Here is a 23478-nt window from a genome sequence, read left to right as displayed (position 1 = left end):
AAGATTACATATTTGCATATATCTATTAGGAAATCTAACTTATTCCAATACTTTGGGCAACTTCTTCATGAAGGAAGAAGGGGACGTGAATCATGTGTCTGAAGGAAGGATGGGATTTTCTGGAACATTCATGCGTTTTGGTTCATTGTGGTGATGCAAATGGCGGCTGGATTGTTTCAGACCGTCTGTTGTCGGGAACTGGTTAGGGAAGAGGAAGAGGAAGAAGAGGTTATTGTGGGGATTCGGAACGGACGGTCATACTTGATAGCTAGCTACTCGTGTTCTTCATCAATATGGTTGGGGATGGTGTGCACAATCTTTAACTTCTTTCTGGGTTAAAGCTGGAATCTTGCTTTCTTGTTTTGGAATGGTTAAAGCTAAACCAGAGGTTAATCACTTCTGAATGGTTTGATACTAAGTTGTCCTTGTACTCTCTTACCAGGCCTGGGCGAATGAGAGTCTACTCAGAGAACAAAACCAAGAAGTTGCTACTCTAAGGTTCTTTTTTCCTTTAAGGTCTTACACATTTTCATTTCACAGGTTTACTTAGTGAGGAGTTTACATATGGATGCTACTTTTTTCTTTCTTTCTTTCTTTCCAAATATGCAGAAGGGAGCGTGATCACTTTGAAGCTGAGAGGTCCTAAAATGTACATAAAATATCTGAACTTGAGGAGCGTTTTTAGGAGAAAGAGAGACAATACGCTGAATTGCAGGAACAGGTTCTCTCATGAATCTTGTAGTGTTATTTTGACAATGAATAATTACACTAAACATTAGGTTCTTTATCTTGTAGAATAGGATTGCTCAAGAAACAAGCATGTACAAGGATGAGCAGCTGAGAGAAGCATGAGCTTGCCAATTTAAAGGAAAGAGGAGGAGGTGGCTCCAAAACCAATTTTAATGGTGACTCCCAGATTATCAAGAAGAGCGGCATTCAAATCGAGGTTTTGTGTTCTCTTGGCAATGAAACAATCCATGCTAAAGCACTTTTGAAATGGATCCTAACTTAACCAAGGCTGCCTTTTCAATTGTGTAGAAAAGGGATGTTGATCTTCTGAGGAGGCATGGGTACCTTCAAGCGGGTCAGATGAACCCTCTGCACTCATTTGTCATGCACCAACAAGAGATTACTCGGGGGCCTTCACCTCAAGTTGCACCGTCAGTGTTACTGCAGCAAAATGTGTGAAGACTAAGAATCCATCTTTTGTTGGAAGAAAGCTACAGGTTAATGACCATATGTAGTCTTTCTCCGCAGGCTAGTTCAGAGATGCCTAAACAGAATCATGTAAGTGCCTACGGACGGTCCCCTGCTCAAAGTGATCTGGATGTTCAATCTAGCAATGGAGCTCAGTAGGGATCAAGTACACCATCGTCCTCTGTAAATAAACAGGTAGGGGATGTTCTTGTTAACTACATTCTAATGGAACTTGTTCAAAACGATACTATCTTAGAGAGTGCCCCTTTTACATACAGTTAGTGGAATCTAGCAATGGATCAGAATTCAGAGAATAACTTTCAAGACATTTCTTCACAGTTCCGTGATGTGCTAAGGCTAGATTCTTACAAAGTGGTGTTGCTAGCCATCTCGAGGTCTGTCTCATCCCAATTCTTAAATCATTTATTCATCTTCTCAAAAAAAAAAACAAGTGTGTAAAAACATGTTTTGGCTGCAGCTGTTTATGATGGAAGGGGACTACATTCAAGTCAGAGAAGGTGCGCAGAAAATGGTAACAGCGTCAGTTTCAGCAGCAACGTACAAAGTGGCGGCAGCAGCAGCTTTATCATCTCCAAACTCAATGTATGTGGCAATGACTCCTATGGCTCAATCTCAGGGGTTAAAGAAGAATGACAAAACAGTGCAAAGAGGAAGACAGAGTTGTGACTTTATGGCGAAGCAACAAAGAAAGCTCTGATTTTAACTTGTGGATGAACAAATTGATCATGTGAAAATTGAAAAGGCATATAACAGCTGAAGCAGGCGTGACAATCTCCTAATTTTGTCTTTCTGAGAATTTAGGAAATGATCAAACCTAAAAGCATAGCCACATAAGAGAGAGTGAGCTTTGGGTCTCCAACTGTTAACAATATATATAATATGAGGAGAGTGAGCAGTTGAGCTATAAACGAAGCGAAAATAAACGGTCTTGGTAATGACATGTGTGCCATATTCTTGCCAATGGTCGGTAGCGTGTATGACAAGCTGTGGTTCAAACTTTTCTTTTTTTTTTTTTTTTTTCTTTTTTTTTTTTTTTTTAATCAACCCGAAAGGGCGTCAAAGTCGAAATACAAACCGGACTCGAACAAAACAATCTAGATCAATACGTTTGCTAATATAGTTTCGCACCACCACTAAACCGACGCGTTCTGCTAAATAGCTTAGTAATCACTAAACTGCCGATGACCGTTCTCTTCTATTGACGTTAATCCCGGGGAAGTGGGTTTTACCTCTCGGATGCCGGAGTCCCCGAGACGTCGCCTGAAGGAGCTGATAATCAGTGATCTTGTCGGGTTTGCATTCTTCTTTGTCGATGAAGCGCAAGACATACAAGGAAAAATTACCTCAAACGCCGAACAATGCAAGAATCGGGCTTGTGCTCACCACCAAACTCCATATAGAAAGCCTCCCAACCTGCACGAAAAATGCTTATCACACTACCAAAGCTGTTCAAGTGACCACCTTTGACACTGGGATATGTGAATCAGCCAAATGTTGACACCAAGCGCCAAAGAGCAAACGACCAATGAAGACCAAAAGCTCAATTCGCATTGACATTTGCTGCTTGTCGAGAACCGAGAAGCAGAAGACCGTGCTTGTTAAGCCTCTTCCTGGTGCCAACAGGGAAGAGGAAGCAATGTGAACCGAGAGACAAACTTCGAGAGGAAGACCGCCATCACCAACCCGAAGAACCATAGAGAGACAAAGCAGCGGAGGTCCATAGCGAAGAGGGTCGACGAACAGCCGCCGAAGAGCCATAGACGACTACATTTAAAGCTGTTCTCGTAACCCCCACGTGCCGGAACAGAGCCGAGCCACCATCTCCGCCTGCGTAGCCCAAACTCAAGACACGGCTCCGAGGTAGAAGGATCCTCCGGAGTTCACTAGACACCGCCGACTAGACACCCAAACTCCAAGACACCGAGGAGAGAAGTTATGTCCACCGACGATACCGAACGACACCACCGGCCAGAGATTACAATGAACCTCAAACCAGGGAAGCCAAACCTTCACTCCTCCGCCAAGGACGATGAGCACCGAGAGCAAATCTGAAAGTGGGAAAAATCAGATCTCCTCCATTAAGCCCTAAAAGCCGGCTCCAAACCACCTGAAATCACTACACAACCTCGCCAAGAGACCAGATAAAGCGGAACATCACCAGATCGAACCTCTCTCGAGCAAGGCCTTCACCGGGAACAAAACCCAAAACCAGTTTCTGAAGCATATCGGATGGGAGAAGGACAAACCGGTGGAGAAGCAAAGGGAAAAACCGAGGTATAGAGAGAAGGGAGCCTCCGGCGCCGGTGGTGGCGCTCACGCGCTAGCCGGACGCCGGAGCTTTATCAGATTTTGTTTTGAGTTTCGAGAGGAAAGTTGGAGAGAAAGAGAAAGCGTCTCGTTTCGACTATCAAACTTTTCTCTTTGTTACCAGATTTTCAGTTTATTCAACGTAGATTTTGTTTGGTCTGTAAGATCAATTTTTATTTGTCTCTATGTCTCATATTAATGAAAGTTAATGGCTCAGTTTGATTTCACCAAGAGTTCTCTAATAAGAGCTGCCATGGGAAACTCAGAAATGAATGAGCAAATCAAACTAATAATGGTTCTTGCCAGGAAACTGCATATTGTCATATAAACCACCAAAACTACATGTTGATTTTATGAATAAAAAGGAACATATCAAAAGTCTACACTGCCCAATCATAGGAGGGAGGATAGTTTGGAGATTCCTGAAATAATTTGCGCTTATGAAACTACACTTGACACAGAAACCACAAAACCTCTAGCTACTCTTTAGTCTTTTACCAATCAAAGGATAACGACTTCACAATTGGTAGAGCCTCTTGGGATTCGGAGAAGTTCTTTGAGAGTATAATTATCTCTAGCTGAATTACCCACCAAACGTAGAGTGAGTCTCTTGAGAATTGCTGAATTCTCTATAAAGTACCTTATTAGCTTCATCTCTGCCGTGAGTCCCAAGATTCGGACTTTGAAATCAACATACTCTAGAGACGATAACATGCACTGAGGTACAAATGGAAAACTCATTTCCTCGGAGATCATTTTCTCATAATCACAAAACCAACTCTGATGAGGAAAAAAAAGAAGAAGAGTGAATTCATTAAAACGCAAAATATAATATATTTCATTTAGATGAGGAAAAAAAACTCATAAGGCTTAAGAGAATTCGAATCATCACCAAGACGAAAGACTTCACGTTCGGGCAGCTGTCAAGAAAGGTTGGTAACCATTTCAAATCGGATATACGTGAAGTAACATGCAGGTGGGACATGTAACCAAAGCGAGGCAGCAGGTCTAATTCTGAATATTGACGACAGATTATCTAGATACAGAGAAATATATGGGTCATAATGTTTCATGATATAAACTTACATGTCTAACACATACATTTACATATATATATATATATACCTCGAAAGTGTTGGCACATAGCGTCATATCCATGACCCTAGTGATCCCGAGGAGAAAACTGTGGACGTTACTTCTCTTGCGTTCATCAAAAAACCCCGAACCAAAGAGGAGAGAAATATCTATCTTGGCATTGGACTCCAAGTTGTTTACTATAAAGCTTTCTGATGCGTAATCGTAAATGCTCAAACAACATAGTAGAGGAGCATCAATCACAACTCCCGGATCAGATGAACGAAAGTGAAAATGAGCTCGTACTAAATTGAGCTTCTTTAGTGACCGAGACTGCAGCCTAAAGGTTTTTGTATCTTCCTGATGAATAGTAAGATTTAACTCTTCAAGGACAGGGCATGATGATACAAGTTTCTCAAAAGTGGCTTCATTGGGATACCAATTATCTTCTAAATGCATAGTCTTTAGACAAGGCAAGTAAACAAGCGTGGCATCATCCAAGAGTACTTGAGAGAGTTTTAAGTCTACCAAAGTCTCACTGTTATACAACTTTAAGGGTTTGGTAAAGAAGTTGGACACTCCACACCAATGTAAATCTAGATGTTGGACCTTACGTTTGATAGCTGCATCAATCCAGGACGAGACATAGGAAGCAACATTGTCAATTTCACCAATAGTAATAGTTAACTTGAGTTTGTGTATGCATGAAGCCCTATCGGAGTTGAAAAACATGTTGCCAAAACTCACAAAGGCGTTTAGATCTGTGAAGTCTTGGGAGTTAAGTTCCAAACGAGGAACCCAAAGCCAGAGGCTTCTCCATCGGGTGGACAAAACGCTAGTCTTAACAGCTTCCTGTAAAGGAAGATGATAAAGTATGTGACATATCAAAGGATCTGGTAGCTGGCTTATTATATCTTCCTTAAACCTCAGACGCAACCCTTTGAAACAAGCGTGCTTCGCTTCCTTTTGACCAACCATATATATGTCCTTTCTCCAGTAAACAAAAACAAAACTCGTCAAAACAATTCAAAATGCAAGTTCTATATGAACGATTTGGAGCACGTGATTACAGACGCATAGCTTGCAACCAACCTAAACGGGAAAATCGAATCAAACAAGAAAACCCTATAATGATTACCCGCAGATCTGCCCAAAATTCTAGCTCAAACGAATATGGTGAAAACACTTCAAGGCATGAAGCACAAATCAAGTATCAAAACCCTAGTTTTGTTCTTAACCGACCAACTCGGTTATTTTGCTCCGGTTCTATCTTTGTGTCCACTTAACCGATGCTCGGTGGGTGTTAACTAATAATCTAACTAAAGAAATTCGACCAAGACAGCCCAACCGCAGGGTTTGAAATTGCATATTGACTTGGTAATATATTGCAGCATGAGAGTCAACAATGGTGTTTCCAGTTACTAATCATTTTAGACCATCAACTTTCAGTTGTTATTAAGGTAAAAGTTTTTTTATATATATATACTAGGGCCGGCCCGCCCTACGGGCGGGATATACTTTAGTTGTGATCTAGGTTATTAAGTTTTGTACGATTTTGTGGTTTGTGTTTTAGGTTTGCATTAGAAAAAGATGTATATGATGATGATTTTTTTTAAGTTTAATTTGAAGAGGAATTTTATGTGATAAGATATATTTTACTTTAATATGTTTCTTTTAGTATAAGTTATTTAATTTTTCTATTTTTTTATTGTCGGGTTTTTATATAGTTATGTTTCTTAATTTTAATAAACATATTAGTATTAAAATTATGGTTGAGATTTTTATTTTAGTTTTCATATTTATTTGAATATAAACCTTACATTTTATGTTCACGGTATTTACAAAGCATAAACTTATTTTACCATTAAATCCAATTTAATGGATATTTTGTATATGTTTAATTTATTCTAAATTTGTGAAACATTAATTCACTATTTTCTATAAAAAAATTCACTACTGTTTCATTATTATTGTTTTTGTAAAAATATATTTGTATATTGCATTTGTGTGTTCACTTGCATTTGATAGGGGCTAAACTGGATGTTTGAGAAGTTTGGGGCGAAATTGTGAGGTTATCTTTCAAATTTACAAAGTTTGTGACCGATTTGAAAATCATCAAAAGATAAGGGACCATTGTGGAATTACAAAGAGGTCTATAGTGCTCCATCAATTGTTTTGGGGCTGATTCAAAATGACATACGTGCAAATCTAAGAGTTTTGGGGTCACTATGAGAATAGCTGAAAGTTTAAGGACCAAGTGTGCAAATAAGCAAAAGTTGGCAATTGTTTTCTCGAAGAGCTTTTATCTGGATCCGCATCGGCAAGGCCTGATTCCGGTGACGATGGCCACGACGGAGCAAGACATGACGACGAATGGAGCCCTCTGATTGGTATTTACACGCCGGCGAAGCTTGTTTTCACCATGGAGACTTTCGAGCATGACGACGTCGAGGAAGAAGCCTTGGCTGAGGCTGTGAATCGAGAAGAAGACGCGGCGGAAGCAGTGTCTTGACGCGAAGAACTCGGGGTTGGAGACACGGTTCAGATCAAACCGTGACGGCGGTGCTCGAGTTGAATACATGAGAGAGCAAGCTTCGATTTGGTGACGAATTCATCATTCTGTTTCTCCAATGGTGATGCAGAGCGGGTTTGATGGCAGCGGAGAAGAGAAGACGCCAAGAATCATACGGATTGGACGCGATCAACAGTAGCAGCTCAGTGGCAACGCTGGAGACACGGCGAGCGTTGCAGGGTAGTTTAAGAGATGAGTTCATCGATCATAAGTGAATCCCATAAACGAAACGAAGACCAACAATATGGTCGCTTTCTGTTAATGAAGTGATGCGTTTTATGCCGACGGACACGTGTCATGCCCACAATAAACGACTTTCCTAACTGGACGCTGAGGTGGCATCACATGAGTGAAGCAAACATATTTTTCAAATATTTAGTATAAACCAAATAAAAATAAAAATAACATTATAACTAAATTATTAAATATTTTTTTAATTATGTGTATTTTATAAATTTTAGTATAAACCAAATAAAAATAACATTTAAATTCAATATTTAAATTATAAATTAAAATATTTATCATTGTGAGTTATGAAATTTTTTAAAACTTAAATATAAAAATTTAATATTTTATTTATAATAGTTATAATGATTTTAAAATAAAAAAATCAACAAAAATTTTTTTTTGTCATAAACAAATTAAAAATAAACTCAATTTTATCCATCCTACCCTAATATGGTCCCGTTCACTGTTAGACCCGTCCGACTGTCAATTGGGTTTGAGTTTAGAATATTGGCAAATACGTTACTCAGCGTGGAAGTCGCGACTAATATGCACCACCTCATCAGACAGTAACTGCATAGCCCATACTTTAATTGTTCTTTAGTTTATAAGATTTGTGTTATAATATACAGTGATTGTTGTGTGATAAAGTTATTTCAAAAAATCAAAATAATGACCAAAGAAAAATATCATTTTGATTAGTTTTCTAACGTGTAATAATTGCTATTATCAAAGAAATGATTAAAATTGATTAGAAGAGGCCATATATGGATCGTAATCTTAATATTTTGAAACCAAGTCATATCAAGAGTCTCTAACAAAGTTTCCAAAACATACTTGAAACCAGCATATTCTTTTGCGTTTCACAATCTGATTAACATTTCCTGAGTTGCATTGAATTTCTTTTTCAGAATTTTATGGCTGCTTGTTCAAGAGATAAATGTTAACACTGCTTTCCCTGACTCTGAAGCAAACCAAAGGAAAAACTTGACGCAAAGAAGATGATGCAGAATCGTCCTCCTTCCACCAACGCATGTCATGGCGAAAAGAATTATTACCTCATAACTTCGTCAAAGTCGTTAGCAGTCTTCCTAAGTGACAAACGTTAGATTCTTGACTTCATTGGCCTACCTCCATCCGTTACAAATTAAAATCATTCAGAAGTGTGCCAAAAGAAGGTGTCAGCCATCCAAATTAACTTATTACCAAAATCTATCAAGTCATATACGTTCATGATCATACTTCAACTCACATCTTTTAACTGCCTGGTTTAGAGAAAACATATGATCATGAGACTCAAACACAAATACTTAAATGAAATATGATGAGAATAAACATAAAAACAGAGGACCTTTGAGCTCGGCGCTGCTGATGGACCGGCGCCAGCCAGTGGCTGTGGGCCAAAGCCTTACATGTGAACCTGTGCGTGCAGTAGTGGAGTATGTGCTTAGCACAAAAGAAAAGAAAATTTATTAAAGAACAAAACTTTGAGATCAGGTTTAAAAAATGCAAAGATCCAGTTGCAATATTTATTCCAGAGTAAGAAATGAAATGAGACCTTCATTGTTTCTTTCATGAACATACATGTCTCTTTGAGTCCTGTGCATCACCTCCTTCGCAGAAGAATGCTTATTCCATTCAGTCAATTGACACCCAGACAAAGCCATCTGAATGAGAAACATCAATTTCTGGAAACGAAGATACCAAAGAAATAAACAGGATATGAAGTTTGAAGACCTAATACTTTAAGCAAATGAAAGTTTCCATCTCAGTCTAAGTTGGCGTATGGCATAAAAACGATGTCATCGTAGTTTAATCGCGATCGCGAGGTAGCAACCAGCATCACAACTTCAAGTGCAGAGTAAAACGAATGCTACAACAAAACAATATCTACAAAATTTGTGTGGTTGATTTGTTTGATCTGATTAAAGTCTCCATTCTAGAATGAAAAATGTGTAAAGAAAATATGAAGAACAGATGGCTGAAATCACAATAACCAAAAAAAAAATCTATGCTTCAAAGTTCTACTTATACTGCTTAGAGAACAAAGTAACCTGTCCCACAAAGAGACATAAAATCCCAGACGCATATTATTCATGAAGTTTAGACTAACATGTGATCCAATTCTTCCTTCTAGAAAGCTTGACTTCAAACTTATCCATTTCTCCTCCAGAATCTTCTTCCCCTTCGGCAAACACGTAATATTTTTTAAAGACCCTTCATATCCAGCGCTCAAACTCCCTTATTTACAATTTTAATGATAAACTTAAGAGAAATTAACCGCTGCAAATAAATACCTTGATTGAAGGAAGTGGAAGTCGTGAGTCTGAAATCCATAAGCGAGATTGATATCAATTCCTTAAACACTTGAAGCCGTAGGAAAGACTCTGCTATTGTAATACAACATGATATGATCACACAACTAACACTCACATAACCAAAAATAGATCAGGCAAGAAGAATTGAAAACAAAAAACTGGAATCGTTGAATGCTCCATTATTAGGATTGTGAGAATGATGTTCACATGATGAAAACTAACCTTTTTATAGCTGTAGATTCACCTCCTTGTACAAAGGGAAGATGCATTGAATGAGGAAACGTGCTTGGAGTGGCCGAATGAGTTAAGACGGTCATTAATGAAGATGAATCAAAGCATCCCGTAACGGTTTGTAGGAAAGAATGTCTAGCTGATTGAAGAGACACACAGAGATCCTCCATTGCTGGTGTGGTGAGCACATATGAACTATGAACATCGTCGTTGTTGGAGATCGAGGAGGATTGCGAACCCTAAAATTTGGTTTGAGACGATAAGCCTAACTTGCTATCGGGATCGAAGACTTGGATAAAACATGAAGCCCAACGAAGCCTATAAAATTAACGATATATAAGCCCATCCAATTTCCAAGTAAAGTAAATGAAACGATGAGTTTCATACTTCTCGGACACGCGTCGCCTCTAAATTGAAAGAGTTTCCACGTGGACATTGCGGGAGAGACTCCAACATTTTTTTATATAATTAGATATATTGTTGTTATATTAGTATGTTCGTTAGCATTTGAATTTTATATATAATACTAGATTATGATCTGTCCTTGAAAGAACGGGTATATTTTTTGTTTTATATTTTTAAAAAAATTATTTTTATATTTGTGTTTTTTGTAATTATATTTTTGTTTAATAGTAATCTAATATAATTTTTGACAACTTTATTGAACAATATCAAAATTTAACAAATATATAGGTTGTAATTAGAACTGGATTTCTGTAAGAAAAAAAAAATTAAATGAAATAGGACTGTATTTTTCTCGTCGGAAGCAATAGACATATCATTATACAATTTGTTTTATATGTATCTATCTATAACAATAAAGTAGACTTAAGTCTCTCCTCATGCTGTTAGAACATAAGGATAAATAGTGACACGTGTTGGTTTTTGCTTAACTTTCGAAGCAGTTTCTTCGTCTTAACTTTTGAATAAAAGACAAGCATGAACCACATTATAATACAAATTTCAGCATGTTATATAGAATTTTCTTTTGCCAAGAATAAAGAAAGTCAAAAACTCGTTTACACACAGATTTTTGATGATAATAAAAAAAAGAGAGGCTATCAAACAAGTGAACAACGAACAACATGAAGTCTTGAAAATGTTCCTTAAAACATGTTTCATCTCATTTACTCCAACGATAATAAACATACCAAATCGCCTAAATTGCATTCCTTGTATGGCAAAAGAATTTACCACATCAAACTGATTTAATCATAATAATCGTCACATGCTTAGAAATCAACAACGACGACTTCACATATGGTTGAGCGTCTTGGAATTTTCAGTAGTTCATAGAAGATGTCATAATCTATTGAATCATGGTTGACATTTAGAGTGAGTTTCTTGAGGCTTGTTGAACTCTCTAGTAAGTACCTGACTAGCTTCATTTCTGGAAAATGTCCCCAGATTGCGAAATCAACAAACTCTAGAGATGATACACAGGCACAGATGAAAAACTTATTTGATTCATCTCCCTGGGATGCATTTCCTCATCATTGCGCAATTCCTAAAGAGAAAAGAGAGGATTAGAACACAATGAGAAGATGCATGGAATCTTCAAAGGTATGAAAAAAAGTCGATGATCATTACCAGTTCGAGGGATGTCAGATTCGGGCAGCGCTCAAGAAAAGTTGGCAACCATTGTAAATAGATGCACAAACTATAACATCCAGGCGGGTCATGCAGTCAAACCGAGGCAGGGGTTCTAGTTTGGAATAGTGATGAATGATCTGAAACAACCAGAGATAATTGTGTATATTGTTGTGTTAGAAACTTTTCATCATAGAAAATCAGCATGTATCATATATTATATACCTCGAAAGTGAACGCAGATATAGTCATATCCCTAACCCTCGAGATCCCAGACAGAAAATTGCGTATGTGGCTTATTGATGAAACATTTGATTCGTCAAAAGCCTCCAAACCAAAGTCGAAAGAGATATCTAGCTTAGCATTGCACTTCATATCCTTTACTATAAACATTTTTGATACACCGTCACTGATTCTCAAAGAGCATAGTAGAGGAGCATCAATCACAACTCCTGGAACAGAATCAGACTGGAGAGAAGAACTTCGTAGAAAACGGAGCCTCTTCAGTGATCGAGAATGGACCCGATACACCACTACAAGAAAACAAAGAGATTCTGATGGCCAAAATCGTCGGAAGTTCGTCGGAAAAGGCCTATTCCGACGCATTTCTGACGAAGGCGTTCGTCGGTATCATTTCGTCGGAAAAAAAGAATTCGTCGGAATTTCGTCAGAATTTCCGACGACTTTCTGACGAATACCGAGAAATAACATTCTGACGAACTTCCGACAATATTCCGATGCGGACACACGAGACTAGAGTTCATCGGAAAAACTATATACCGACGGAGACGGATCCTCCGAAGATTCCGACGAACTAAGTTCTCGGTAAATACCGACGGAGTCTGATTCGTCGGTAAATACCGACGGAATATGACTCGTCGGTAAATACCGACGGATTACGATTCGTCGGTAAATTCCGACGACTCACCATTCGTCGGTATGTTCCGACGAATCATAGTCCGTCGGTATTTACCGACGAGTCATACTCCGTCGGTATTTACCGAGAACTTAGTTCGTCGGAAAATGTCAATTTTAATAATACGAATTAATTTTGCATTTTTATATATATTTTTTATATGAAAAATTAATTAATAAATAAATAAAATCTGAAATTTAAAACTAATAATATTATAGAATTTAAATTCATACAAACCGAAATAGAAAAAAAACATTCAGAAAATTTAAAATTCATGCAAAACGAAAGAAAAAAACATTCAGACAGTTTTAAAAAGCTGAAAAAAACTAAGAACTCGAAGACATCAAACGATCTAGCTTCTGCATTATCTCGGCGTTGAACTTCTTCTGGGATGCCAGCTCAGCAAGGATAGTGGCATTCTCCGAACGGATAGTGGCATTCTCCGAAAGGATAGTGGTGTTCTGCTCCTCCAATGCCCCAATCCGTTCATCTTTGTCATGTAGCTCCTCGAGAATCATGGGATCGGCATACGGAGCTTGCGAAGAAGACGCCGGATACGAAGAAGCACGGCGGGCCAACCCAACTAAACGGCCTCCTTTCCTTTTAGGAACCGCCTACAAAAATATTTAAAGTTAGTAAATATAGACAAATTAGTAATCGACATTATAAAAAAATATATTAATAAAAAAAATTACCTTTTCAACCATCTCATTTATTTGCAATAGGGACAAGTTGGTTGAAGCTCCCGTAGAATCGCCGTCATCAGAGAGAGGCTGAGATTGAGTTGCTATTTCAGCTTCCACCAAATCAACGACACCTTTGATCACGGGATCCTGAATTTGACCTGTCTTCTTGTTAGTGTGAGCCACCTTAATGAGTTGGAGACGATCAACGGGATTACCGTCATTTTCTTCGATCTAAAAAACCGCCATTATTAGCCAAGGAATATATAAAATATTTATTTAAAAAATATAAAGATAAATAATTAAAAAAAACTTACAAGTTCATCTTCCTTAGTAGACATAGAGCAAGCGCCGAGGTTGTGCACATACATACCTTTCCCGCCACGATCGCTCTTCCGGTTCTTGGAGTTCCTAGAAGACGTCTCTGCAGTTTCTTCCTTCTCCCAATGAGCTATCAACTGCTCCCACACCGTCCCGTTGATGAACCGTGGCCTCTTGTTCTTCTGCCAAACTGTCTTCCACGCGTTTATCTGCTTCGTATAAGAGTCCATGGCTTTTTCGTTGAATTTCTTACGGACTGTTTCCGTGAGATCGGAGTGCCAGTTGAACTCTTGCTACAAAACAAACATAATTTAATAAGTAAATATATTTTAAAAAATGTAAATACTTTAAAAAAATGAAGAGTTTACCGCAAACTGACGAAACCACAACTCTCGTTCTTCGAAAGGAATCACACTCCACTTTGAATATCCAAAACGAAGCATGGAGTACATCATCTGGTTGATGCTCCTGCTAATGCCATTTTTCGACTTGGTGAACCTTTAAAAAAAATACAAGTTAGTTAACAAGTTAATTAATGGAAAAAAACATAATACTACAAATTAAAAAAAATACTAACCAAGTGCTATGTCCTCGTCGTGGGTTGGGATGGAGAACCGGGAGATGCTCTCGACCTGGTTGTTGAACCAATAGATCAACTGGCATGACCCCCGGATCCTGTTGAGCAGCAGCGGGAGGGGCAGCGGGAGCTGGAGCGGGAATATATGCGGGAACCGAGTTTTGTTCGTGAGACGATCCCGATGCACGGGAACTGCTCACCGAACTACGTCGAAGACGGGCTGCGGGGCGGGGTACATCCTCGGACCTAAAAAAAAATTAATTTATCAAAAATCTTTTCAAACCATTTCTATTTTTAATGTTTTCATTTATATATTTACAAAAGGTTTTATAAACTTTTAAAAAAAACAACTAAATTTTTTATTATACATGATTTATATATATATTGTATACAAAATTATAAATTTTTATAATTACAGAAAAATGTTGTTAAATATTTTTAAAATTTTTAAAAAACGTTTTATTATACATAGTTTATTACTGGAAATTTGTAAAAAATTATTAAAATTTTAAAATTTTTTATTATACATGATTTATATATATATATATGTATACAAAATTATAAATTTTTATAATTATAGAAAAATGTTGTTAAATATTTTTAAAATTTTTAAAAAACGTTTTATTATACATAGTTTATTACTGGAAATTTGTAAAAAATTATTAAAATTTTAAAATTTTTTATTATACATGATTTATATATATATATGTATACAAAATTATAAATTTTTATAATTATAGAAAAATGTTGTTAAATATTTTTAAAATTTTTTAAAAACGTTTTATTATACATAGTTTATTATTGGAAACTTGAAAAACGTTTTTAAAAATCAAAAAACGTTTTAAAAACAGGAAAACGTTTTGAATTTTAACAAAAACACAAAATAATTCCAAAAAAAAACTTAAACAACAATCCAAACAACAATCCTAACTTATATATCCTAAACTATCCATTCAATCCTAAAATTTTCAATCAAACAACCTAAAATCCGAGATCTAACTTCCAAAACCCTAAAAAATTGGGATAAAACAAGGTTGGGATGATTCTTACATGATTTGGGGTTTGGGGAAGATGATTGGGGGCCGGAATGGGGGCCGCCGGTGATGGGGGCTCGAGAACGGCCGGAATCGCCGTGAAAGGGAGAGAAATCGCGGAGAGAATTGAGAGAGAGCCGGAGGCGGAAATAACGAAGAAGGAAGAAGATGAGTAATTATATTTAACAATTCCGACGGATACGGGTTCGTCAGTATTCCGTCGGTATCATTAAATATATATCAATTGGCGGTCCGCGAAAATTTCACGCGGTTTGGTTTTCCCGGGTAAATTACAATTCCGACGGAATTAAGTTCGTCAGTATATTCCGACGGAATACTGACGACTCATTCCGACGGAATACTGACGACTTAGTGTTTAAGGGTTGGTTACAAGTTTCTAAAAGCAAAATCCAAATCTTTGATAATATATATAGTATTTTCATAAAGATTTAACAGTAGAAATGTTTTGATAACACGAATTTATACAACAACATTTTTTGTAGTGTAAGATTAGATGAATGTGATTGTATAAGTATATGAGTGTTAAGATGAGATGTTATGAAAACATGTGATATGCATACATAAATATTTTTATGAATTGTTATATTTGAACGGTTGCGATCTAATACTATACTAAACACTTATTATGTATTATTTTCATAGTTTTGGCATATAAATTTATAGATTTTTATGTTGGAAATGTTTTAAAAACACATGTCCTCGGTAATTCGTCGCAATATACCGACGACATCCCGACGAACTAACAGAGTTCGTCGTAATGTCGTCGGTATGTTGCGACGAATTACCGAGGACTTTTTAAAAACACATGTCCTCGGTAATTCGTCGCACTGTACCGACGACATTCCGACGAACTCGGTTAGTTCGTCGGGATGTCGTCGGTATATTGTGACGAATTACCGAGGACATCTCCAGACTTTCATGAAACTCTTTATCGTCGCTATCTCGTCGGTATTTTGCGATGGATTTCCGACGGACCAAATGGAAAAAAAAAAAAAAAAAAAACTAATCCGAATCTTCTGAATCTTCATCAAACTCCCCAACCTCAGCTTCTGGTTCCGAATGTACAACAGCATCAAGTCCAAACTCAGTCAAATCCTCAACGAGTTCAACATTTGCCAAATCTTCAACTGCCTGGGCGTTGCTGGTAGACTCTGGTTGCAATGGTTCATCATCATCAGAAGTTCCATCCACTCGTCCTCTTGGGTTGATTTGCGTTACAGTGACCCATGGATCATCTCTGTACGTCACCCGAGGGTAACTGATGTAACATACCTATACATATCAATTATACAAATATTAGTAAAATATATAGCATTAATTAATTGTATTGGAAAAAAATTATGAATAGATTGACATACCTGATCAGCTTGCGAACCAAGAATGAAGGGATCATAGTATTGAAGTTTCCGCCGCGAATGAACTGATGTAACACCAAACGCATCAATCTTCACTTATCCCTGCAATTGCTTCATGAACATTACGTGGCAATAATGCTGAAAAAGCAAACGGGAGGAGGCGCTGCATAATTACATGACAATCATGACTCTTCAAGCCACTAAACTTTCCTTCGCTTCTATCAACGCAGTTCCCCAAATTTGATGCATATCCGTCAGGAAATTTCACTTTATCTGTAATCCAATCAAAGAACTCTTCTTTTCTAGCACCATCCAGCCGATAAATGGGAAAAGGGGCCGTACCGTTCTCATCAACGTGAAGTTCAGAACGATCACAGATATCGACTAAATCCAACCTTGACTTCAAATCATCCTTCGTTTTACCTTGGATGTTAAGGACTGTGTTCATCAGATTGTCGAAGAAGTTCTTCTCAATATGCATGACATCTAAATTATGCCGCAATAGATGAGTCTTCCAATATGGCAGATCCCAGAAAATACTCTTTTTGTGCCAGTTATGTAGCTCTCCAACCGCACTGACTCGAATGTTTTCATGTCCACCTACATCTGGCGTCCTTTCTGCATCAAAATCCCTAAACTGCTTCAACAAATTTTCCCCACTAACTTCCTCAGGTGGACCATCAAACACCTGCTTGTTCTTCGTAAACGAAGTCTTACTCCTGCGGTATGGATGATCAGGTGGAAGAAATCGTCTGTGACAGTCAAACCAACACGTTTTCCTTCCGTTCTTTAGTTGGAAAGCATCGGTGTCATCTTGACAATATGGACATGATAGCCTCCCATGTGTTGTCCATCCAGATAACATACCATATGCTGGAAAGTCACTTATTGTCCACATAAGTACTGCCCGCATCTGAAAGTTTTCTTTGCACGAAACATCGTATGTCTCAAAACCATGCGCCCATAGTTGTTGCAACTCATATATCAGTGGTTGAAGAAACACATCTAGTGATCTTTTAGGATGATCTGGACCGGGGACGAGAATTGAGAGAAACAAAAACTCTCGTCGCATGCACAAGCTCGGCGGTAAGTTGTACGGGGTCACGATAACTGGCCATAGAGAATACTGTCTTCCATGCTTTCCAAACGGGCTGAAACCATCAGTAGATAATCCAAGATAAACATTTCTTCTCTCTTCCGCAAATTCTGGATATGTTGACTGGAAATGTTTCCAAGCCTTCGCATCTGAAGGATGTCTAATCTCACCATTTGTGGAATGCTCTGCATGCCATCTCATTGCTTTTGCTGTGCGCTCACACTGATACAACCTCTTCAATCTTTCCGTCAAAGGCAAATACCACATTCTTTTGAACGGGATCGGAACTCTTCCCCTCGTCTCCTGATAACGAGGTTTCCCACAAAATTTGCATACATTTCGTGTCTCATCCGCTCTCCAGTAGATCATGCAGTTGTCAATACATACATCTATCACTTCGTACGGTAGTTGAAGACCGGCTACAAGTTTCTGAACCTCGTAGTATGAACCCGGTGCAAGGTTATCCTCAGGTAGAATACCTTTGACAAAATCAGTAATCGCATCCATGCATTCTTCAGCCAAATTATAGTCTGTCTTAATACCCATTAATCTAGTTGCAGATGATAAGACTGAATGACCATCTCTACAATTTTGATACAAAGGTTGTTTTCCTGCATCTAACATATCAAAAAATCTCCTAGATTCGGGATTTGGTTCTTCCCCTCTATAATGATCATGTACCATCTGCTCAGTACCTACACCATAATCTATATCCGTTCTAGGTTCTTCTAACCTAATATCAGGCTGAAGTTCACTAACAGGCTGAGGTTCGCTAGTACTACCATATTCATAACCAGTTTCCCCATGAAGGTACCAAACTTTATAATTACGTGAAAACCCTTTCATATACAAATGAGTCCAAACATCAAATTCTTTTATAACCTTATTATTATTGCAAGTAGAGCAGGGACATCTTAACATACCACTTTTTGCATCCGGTTGCTGTTGAACAAGCCTCATGAATTCTCCAATTCCTTGAACGTATTCTTCCGTAAGCAAATTAGTGTTGGGATCCAAATGAGGTTTATCCATCCACGAACGATAATAAGCTCCTGAAGACATGATTTTCACGGAATTGTTATGACTAAAGAGAAAGAAGAGAGAATGAGGTGTGAATGAGATGAATGAGGAGGGGTTGCATTTATAGGAAATTGCTTACGGATATCCGACGACTTTCCGACGGAATACCGACAGATATTAAGCATTCCGTCGGAATTCCGTCAGTATTTTCCAATCTCGAACGGCTATAAAACGGTCATATTTATTTGTCGGCAACGGTCACTTGGTTCGTCGGAAATTCGTCGGAAAATACCGACGGAATACCGACGACCGTAACGGTTATATCTTTTCATCGGCATATCGTCGGAAATTTGACGGAATATTCCGACGACTTTTCGACGACTACAACGGTTATATTGTTTATCGGAATATCGTCGAAAAGTCGTCGGAATATTCCGACGACCCATGTTTTCTCGGAAATTCGTCGGAATTAGCCGACGGAATTCCGACGACTTCAGATTTTTTGTTTTCGTCGGAAATCGGTCAGAATTCCGTCCAAAGTGTCCGACGGCTGTGTCGTCCGTCGGAATCTCCGTCGGAATTCGGCGTGTTTTCTTGTAGTGCACTTTTGCATCATTCCTTAGTACGTCTATCATTAAGTCTTCTAGGACAGGGCAAGATGAGACAAGTCTCTCAAAAGTGGTCTCTTTGGGATACATGTTGTTATATAGATGCATAGTCTTCAAACATGGTAAGGAAACAAACTCCGTATCAACCAAGGTTAGTTGAACGAGTTTTAAGGATACCAGTGTCTCACAGACATAAAGGCTTAGGGGCATCTCATGAAAAGAAGACCCTCCTCCAGTACGGCGAACACATAGATGTTGGATCTTACTCTTAACTAAGGCATCAATCCATGGTGTGAGATAAGATGCTTCGTTTTCATCAATCGTTAACTTGAGATTGTGTATGCATGAAAGCCTGGTTGAGTCGAAATACCTGTTACCAAAACTCACAAAGGCGTTAAAATCTAGGAACTCCCAATGTGACAATTCAAAACGGTGAACCCAAAGCCAGAGATTCCTCCATCGGGTAGATAAAATGCTTGTTCCAACAGCTTCTTTTGTGGAGAGAAGAGAAAGTACATGACATATCAATGGATCAGGTAACTGGCTTATCCTATATTCCTTCAAACCGCGGTTCAACCTTCTGGAACTAGCTTGTTTTGTTTTCCCTCTATCAATCATGTCTTTTCAGGAGTAGAAACTAGTCTGCGTAACAAAACTGAAAACAAAAGTTTTTGAGAGACAGCCTGGATGCATGTGAAGATAAATAGGAAAACATAAATCTGCGACCAACACTAATCAAAAATCTCATTGAAGCTCTTTTGGAGAGAGAGAGAGAGAGAACCTAGATCAAATGGGACTTAGGGTTCTTCAAGGTCTTTTGGTTTATTTGGCCGAAGGGAATGCAGTCACTTCCGGAAATGTAAACACTTGCCTGGAAATTGAGTGTTTACCTTTCTCACTAATGAGTGTGTTTTGTTTAGACTGAAGCCCAACAACTGAAACCCTAATAAGTTTGGGTTAAGTTAATTTATATGAATGTGGGTCGTAATTTGACTGCCCTAGAAATCATATATTTTATTAATATGATTTATTAATTGTTATTTACAGTTTCCTATTATTTATTAATTGTTCTCAACATTTTTTTTTTGCAAATCAACGCGCGTTTAGACAAAGAATGGCCAATTTGTTTCTGAATGTGCACTACAAAACTATATATCGTCTTTTCTTCAAAATACTGTTTGTTGTATGTTTTAATATAATTTTCAAAACAGAAATTGATACAAACTAAAACTCGAAACATAGCAAGCATAAGTTTTTCCATGTATTGTTCTTTGATTAATATTCATCTTACAGTGAGATGCTCAAATACACATTTTGCAATAGTATAACATTTTCCATGACTTAGATACAAATACAACAATGATGTTACTATATTGACAAGAACAAAACAACAAAATGCATATACAAGTTCACAACATACTAAATCAGATTTGATGGAAAAACAAGCTCAAATATGAAAACCCAGTTCGATTTAAAAAGTTGTTTTACAGACACATAGAAGACAATACTTTGTTTCATAAAATATAAAATAAAAGTCGAAACAGAAATTGTTATAACACGAAAACAATTATAAAGAGACATAAGAAAGGTTAAATAACCTCACATGTTAAACAATGTTCTTTTCCAATCGAAGAAAAACAACTTCACAAGTGCTAGAGGCTAGAGCATCTTGGTATTGTAAGGAGTTCCTGGAGAATTTGCTTTTTTTCTATTATGGTTCTCAAAACTTAGACTCAGTTTCTCCAGGACTCTTGAATTCTTCAGGAAGTATCTTACTGGCTCCATTTCTCCTTCATACCCCAAAATCGGACTTTTCAATTAAGCAAACTTAAGCGATGATATCAAACAAGGAGGCATGGATGAAAACATCACCTTTGGCTCTCCACTATCCCTAGGACGATCAACCAAGTCCTGTGAGAGTAAGAAAAAACAAAGGAAAACAAGTTAAGTAGATGCATAGATACAATCTTCACAAACAATATTATAACAGAGGTTAGAGCTATTCTTCACCAAGATGAGAGATTTTAGCTTTGGGCAGCTCCTAAGAATTATTGGCAACACTTTCAGATCGAACACAGAAAAGCTAGCGCTCAATTGGGATAGGTAAGGAAATTGGAGCTGAGGTTCTAATTGCTTGATGACCTGATAGCAAATGTAAGAGACAGCATTAATTGATTAAACAAAAAAAAAACTTATGGAGAGAATTTTTATGTACTTGGATATTTGCAAATCTATATACCTTAACAGTAATATGAATAATGGCTAGACATCTGGCCCTTGAAATACTGGCGAAGAACTTGCAAACCATGCTTTTAATTTCTTCGATGAACCATTAGCATCTAAATCATAGCTTGTACCTAAGGAGATATCAATATCCACCTTGGCAGTGAAACCTATATTGATTATCTTCAAATTCTTCGTTAAGTAACACTTAATCATCAAACTCTGGAGTAGAGGAGGATCAATAACCACTCCATTTTGTAAAGGCTGATTTATAGTTAACATATTCTAACTGCATGATCTTTAGACAAGGTAAGGAAAAAACCTCCGGAGCATTAACCATGCATGCCCCATAGAGACGTAAGTGTACCAATGTCGCACATGTATACAAGTTCAAAGGTATCTGAACTTGATCCATGAATAAGGATGCAAAATGAACATCGAGATGTTGACTATTTTGAATGATAGCAGCATCTATCCAAGGGGTGAGATAAGATGTGTCATCAATACCATGGGTGCGAACATTTTACCTGAGTTTGTGTATCCATGATAACTTGTGTTTATCAAATAAACTGTTGGTAAATCTTACTAAGGCATCGAAACTGGAGAATGAGTGAGAGTCCAAATCAGGAACACGTTCCCAAAGACTTATCCATCTTTTGGATAAAAGACTTGTTCTAAGAACATCACATGTAGAAAGATGAGTAAGGATGTGAGATATCAAATCATCAGGTAAAGGGCTTATCCTATCTTCATGCGACCCGTGGTCACAAGTCTTGGGTTTCTTCTTTCTACCCACCATTTGTTTCTCTTCAAATTAAAACACAACTATAGAATCTGCATCAGAAAATGTAAAACTTGAAGTTTATGGAAAGGACTATCTGGTTTTGGATGAAATAGGAACAACATGTCGTCCAAGCAATCTAAGCAAAGTTTTTAACTGAACCAAAAGAAATTCTTATACAGCGATCAAGAAGTATTGAGGAAATGGTAAGATAAATGATTCCAAAATCATAATTAAAGAACAAGAAAGAGAGGGAAACAAATCTGAAAAATTCGCAACAAATAAGATCCGGCTAGGTTTTCTGAAGACTATACTAAAACTTAAGAAGAGAAAAAGAACCGTAAGAACTAACCATAATATGGCTGACGGGACTTAAATCTCTTTTTCTTCCTCCACCATAACATGTGTGTGTGTGCACAATTCTTTTGTTTAAATTCTGCTATATTTTGGATAAAAAAGTTTCTGACTGTGCTTTATGGATGACTCTATCAGGATTACTTATGAGCTAAGTTAGATAATATTAAGAGAGAAAGAAATTTTGACCTTGAAAGCCTTTAGTAAAAAAAAAAAAAAAAAGAAAGTTTGACCTTTGAAAATACTAAATATACAAATAACATTGCCATAGAAAGAAAATTAAAAATTTACTATACTTAAATATTTTTAATATGAAGAGAAATGGTGATATTTAAAAGGTATTAAATATACAAATAACATTGTCATAGAAATAGAAAGCAGATTTACATTGACTAGCATAAAATTTCTAATCTAATAAATGAAATTGCATACTTCTAGAATTTGACATATTTCTTCTGTTTTATTTTAATTGTCATTTTAAATTTGTGCAAAAAATTAAAAAAAAATATTTAATTTTATATTTTCTAAATAAAATATCATTATCTAAATACCTAACCACATTTCAACTAATAAAAAATGGACGGGAAAATATAAAGAACTACAGTAGAACCTCTATAAATTAATACTCGATAAATTAATAATCTCTATAAATTAATAAATTTGGTTAGTCCCAATTGGGCCGGTTCAAAATTTGACACAAATCGATAAAATAATAAAATAATATTTTTTAGAAAATTCTATGTAAAAATATTTTCCCATTAAAATTATAAATTAATAATTTTTGTGTATACATATTTTATATAAGTAAGAACATATTATTATATTGTTTTTATAAATTCACAATGGAATTATATCTAAAACCACATTTAAGTTCTATGCAATATACATTATATACACCATATATTATAATAAAGTTAATATAAATGTCAAATTTCAAAAAAATAATAATTAATG

General features: G+C 36.9%; 2 protein-coding genes, 1 long non-coding RNA gene and 1 pseudogene across 6 annotated transcripts; 1 reads left to right on the top strand and 3 right to left on the bottom strand.

Moving 5' to 3' along the window:
* The first annotated feature begins 159 nt into the window (after window positions 1-159).
* LOC111201236 lies at window positions 160-1915 on the top strand (annotated as a pseudogene).
* LOC106370233 (putative FBD-associated F-box protein At5g53635) lies at window positions 1609-5893 on the bottom strand. The gene is made up of 3 exons (XM_048742797.1): window positions 4651-5893; window positions 4418-4561; window positions 1609-4305 (listed from the first exon to the last, which is right to left on the bottom strand). The coding sequence occupies exons 1-3, from the start codon at window positions 5575-5577 to the stop codon at window positions 4027-4029; spliced, it is 1350 nt and encodes a 449-aa protein (XP_048598754.1). The 5' UTR covers window positions 5578-5893; the 3' UTR covers window positions 1609-4026.
* A 2271-nt stretch (window positions 5894-8164) lies between these two features.
* LOC106397488 lies at window positions 8165-12781 on the bottom strand. Of its 3 annotated transcripts, XR_007317149.1 has the most exons (7): window positions 11761-12781; window positions 9937-11675; window positions 9694-9783; window positions 8955-9581; window positions 8748-8842; window positions 8603-8661; window positions 8165-8523 (listed from the first exon to the last, which is right to left on the bottom strand). It is a non-coding gene; the product is annotated as an uncharacterized LOC106397488 (long non-coding RNA). The 3 variants fall into 3 exon arrangements; XR_007317148.1 differs by having other exon boundaries at window positions 8748-9581; window positions 9694-9786; XR_007317147.1 differs by having other exon boundaries at window positions 8748-9581.
* A 5763-nt stretch (window positions 12782-18544) lies between these two features.
* LOC106369541 (putative F-box/FBD/LRR-repeat protein At2g05300) lies at window positions 18545-22598 on the bottom strand. 2 transcript variants are annotated; one of them, XM_048742795.1, is made up of 4 exons: window positions 21406-22598; window positions 21177-21308; window positions 19948-21077; window positions 18545-19821 (listed from the first exon to the last, which is right to left on the bottom strand). In XM_048742795.1, the coding sequence occupies exon 4, from the start codon at window positions 19782-19784 to the stop codon at window positions 18783-18785; it is 1002 nt and encodes a 333-aa protein (XP_048598752.1). In that variant the 5' UTR covers window positions 19785-19821; window positions 19948-21077; window positions 21177-21308; window positions 21406-22598; the 3' UTR covers window positions 18545-18782. The 2 variants fall into 2 exon arrangements, with proteins under 2 accessions (XP_048598752.1, XP_048598753.1); XM_048742796.1 differs by lacking the exons at window positions 21177-21308; window positions 21406-22598 and having other exon boundaries at window positions 19948-21097.
* Window positions 22599-23478: the final 880 nt, after the last annotated feature.

The sequence above is a fragment of the Brassica napus genome, chromosome A10 (genome assembly GCF_020379485.1).
Source record: "Brassica napus cultivar Da-Ae chromosome A10, Da-Ae, whole genome shotgun sequence".
NCBI classification, from domain to species: domain Eukaryota; kingdom Viridiplantae; phylum Streptophyta; class Magnoliopsida; order Brassicales; family Brassicaceae; genus Brassica; species Brassica napus.
The sequence above is the reverse complement of the archived record's forward strand: the minus strand, read 5'-3'. Positions and strand labels throughout refer to the sequence as shown.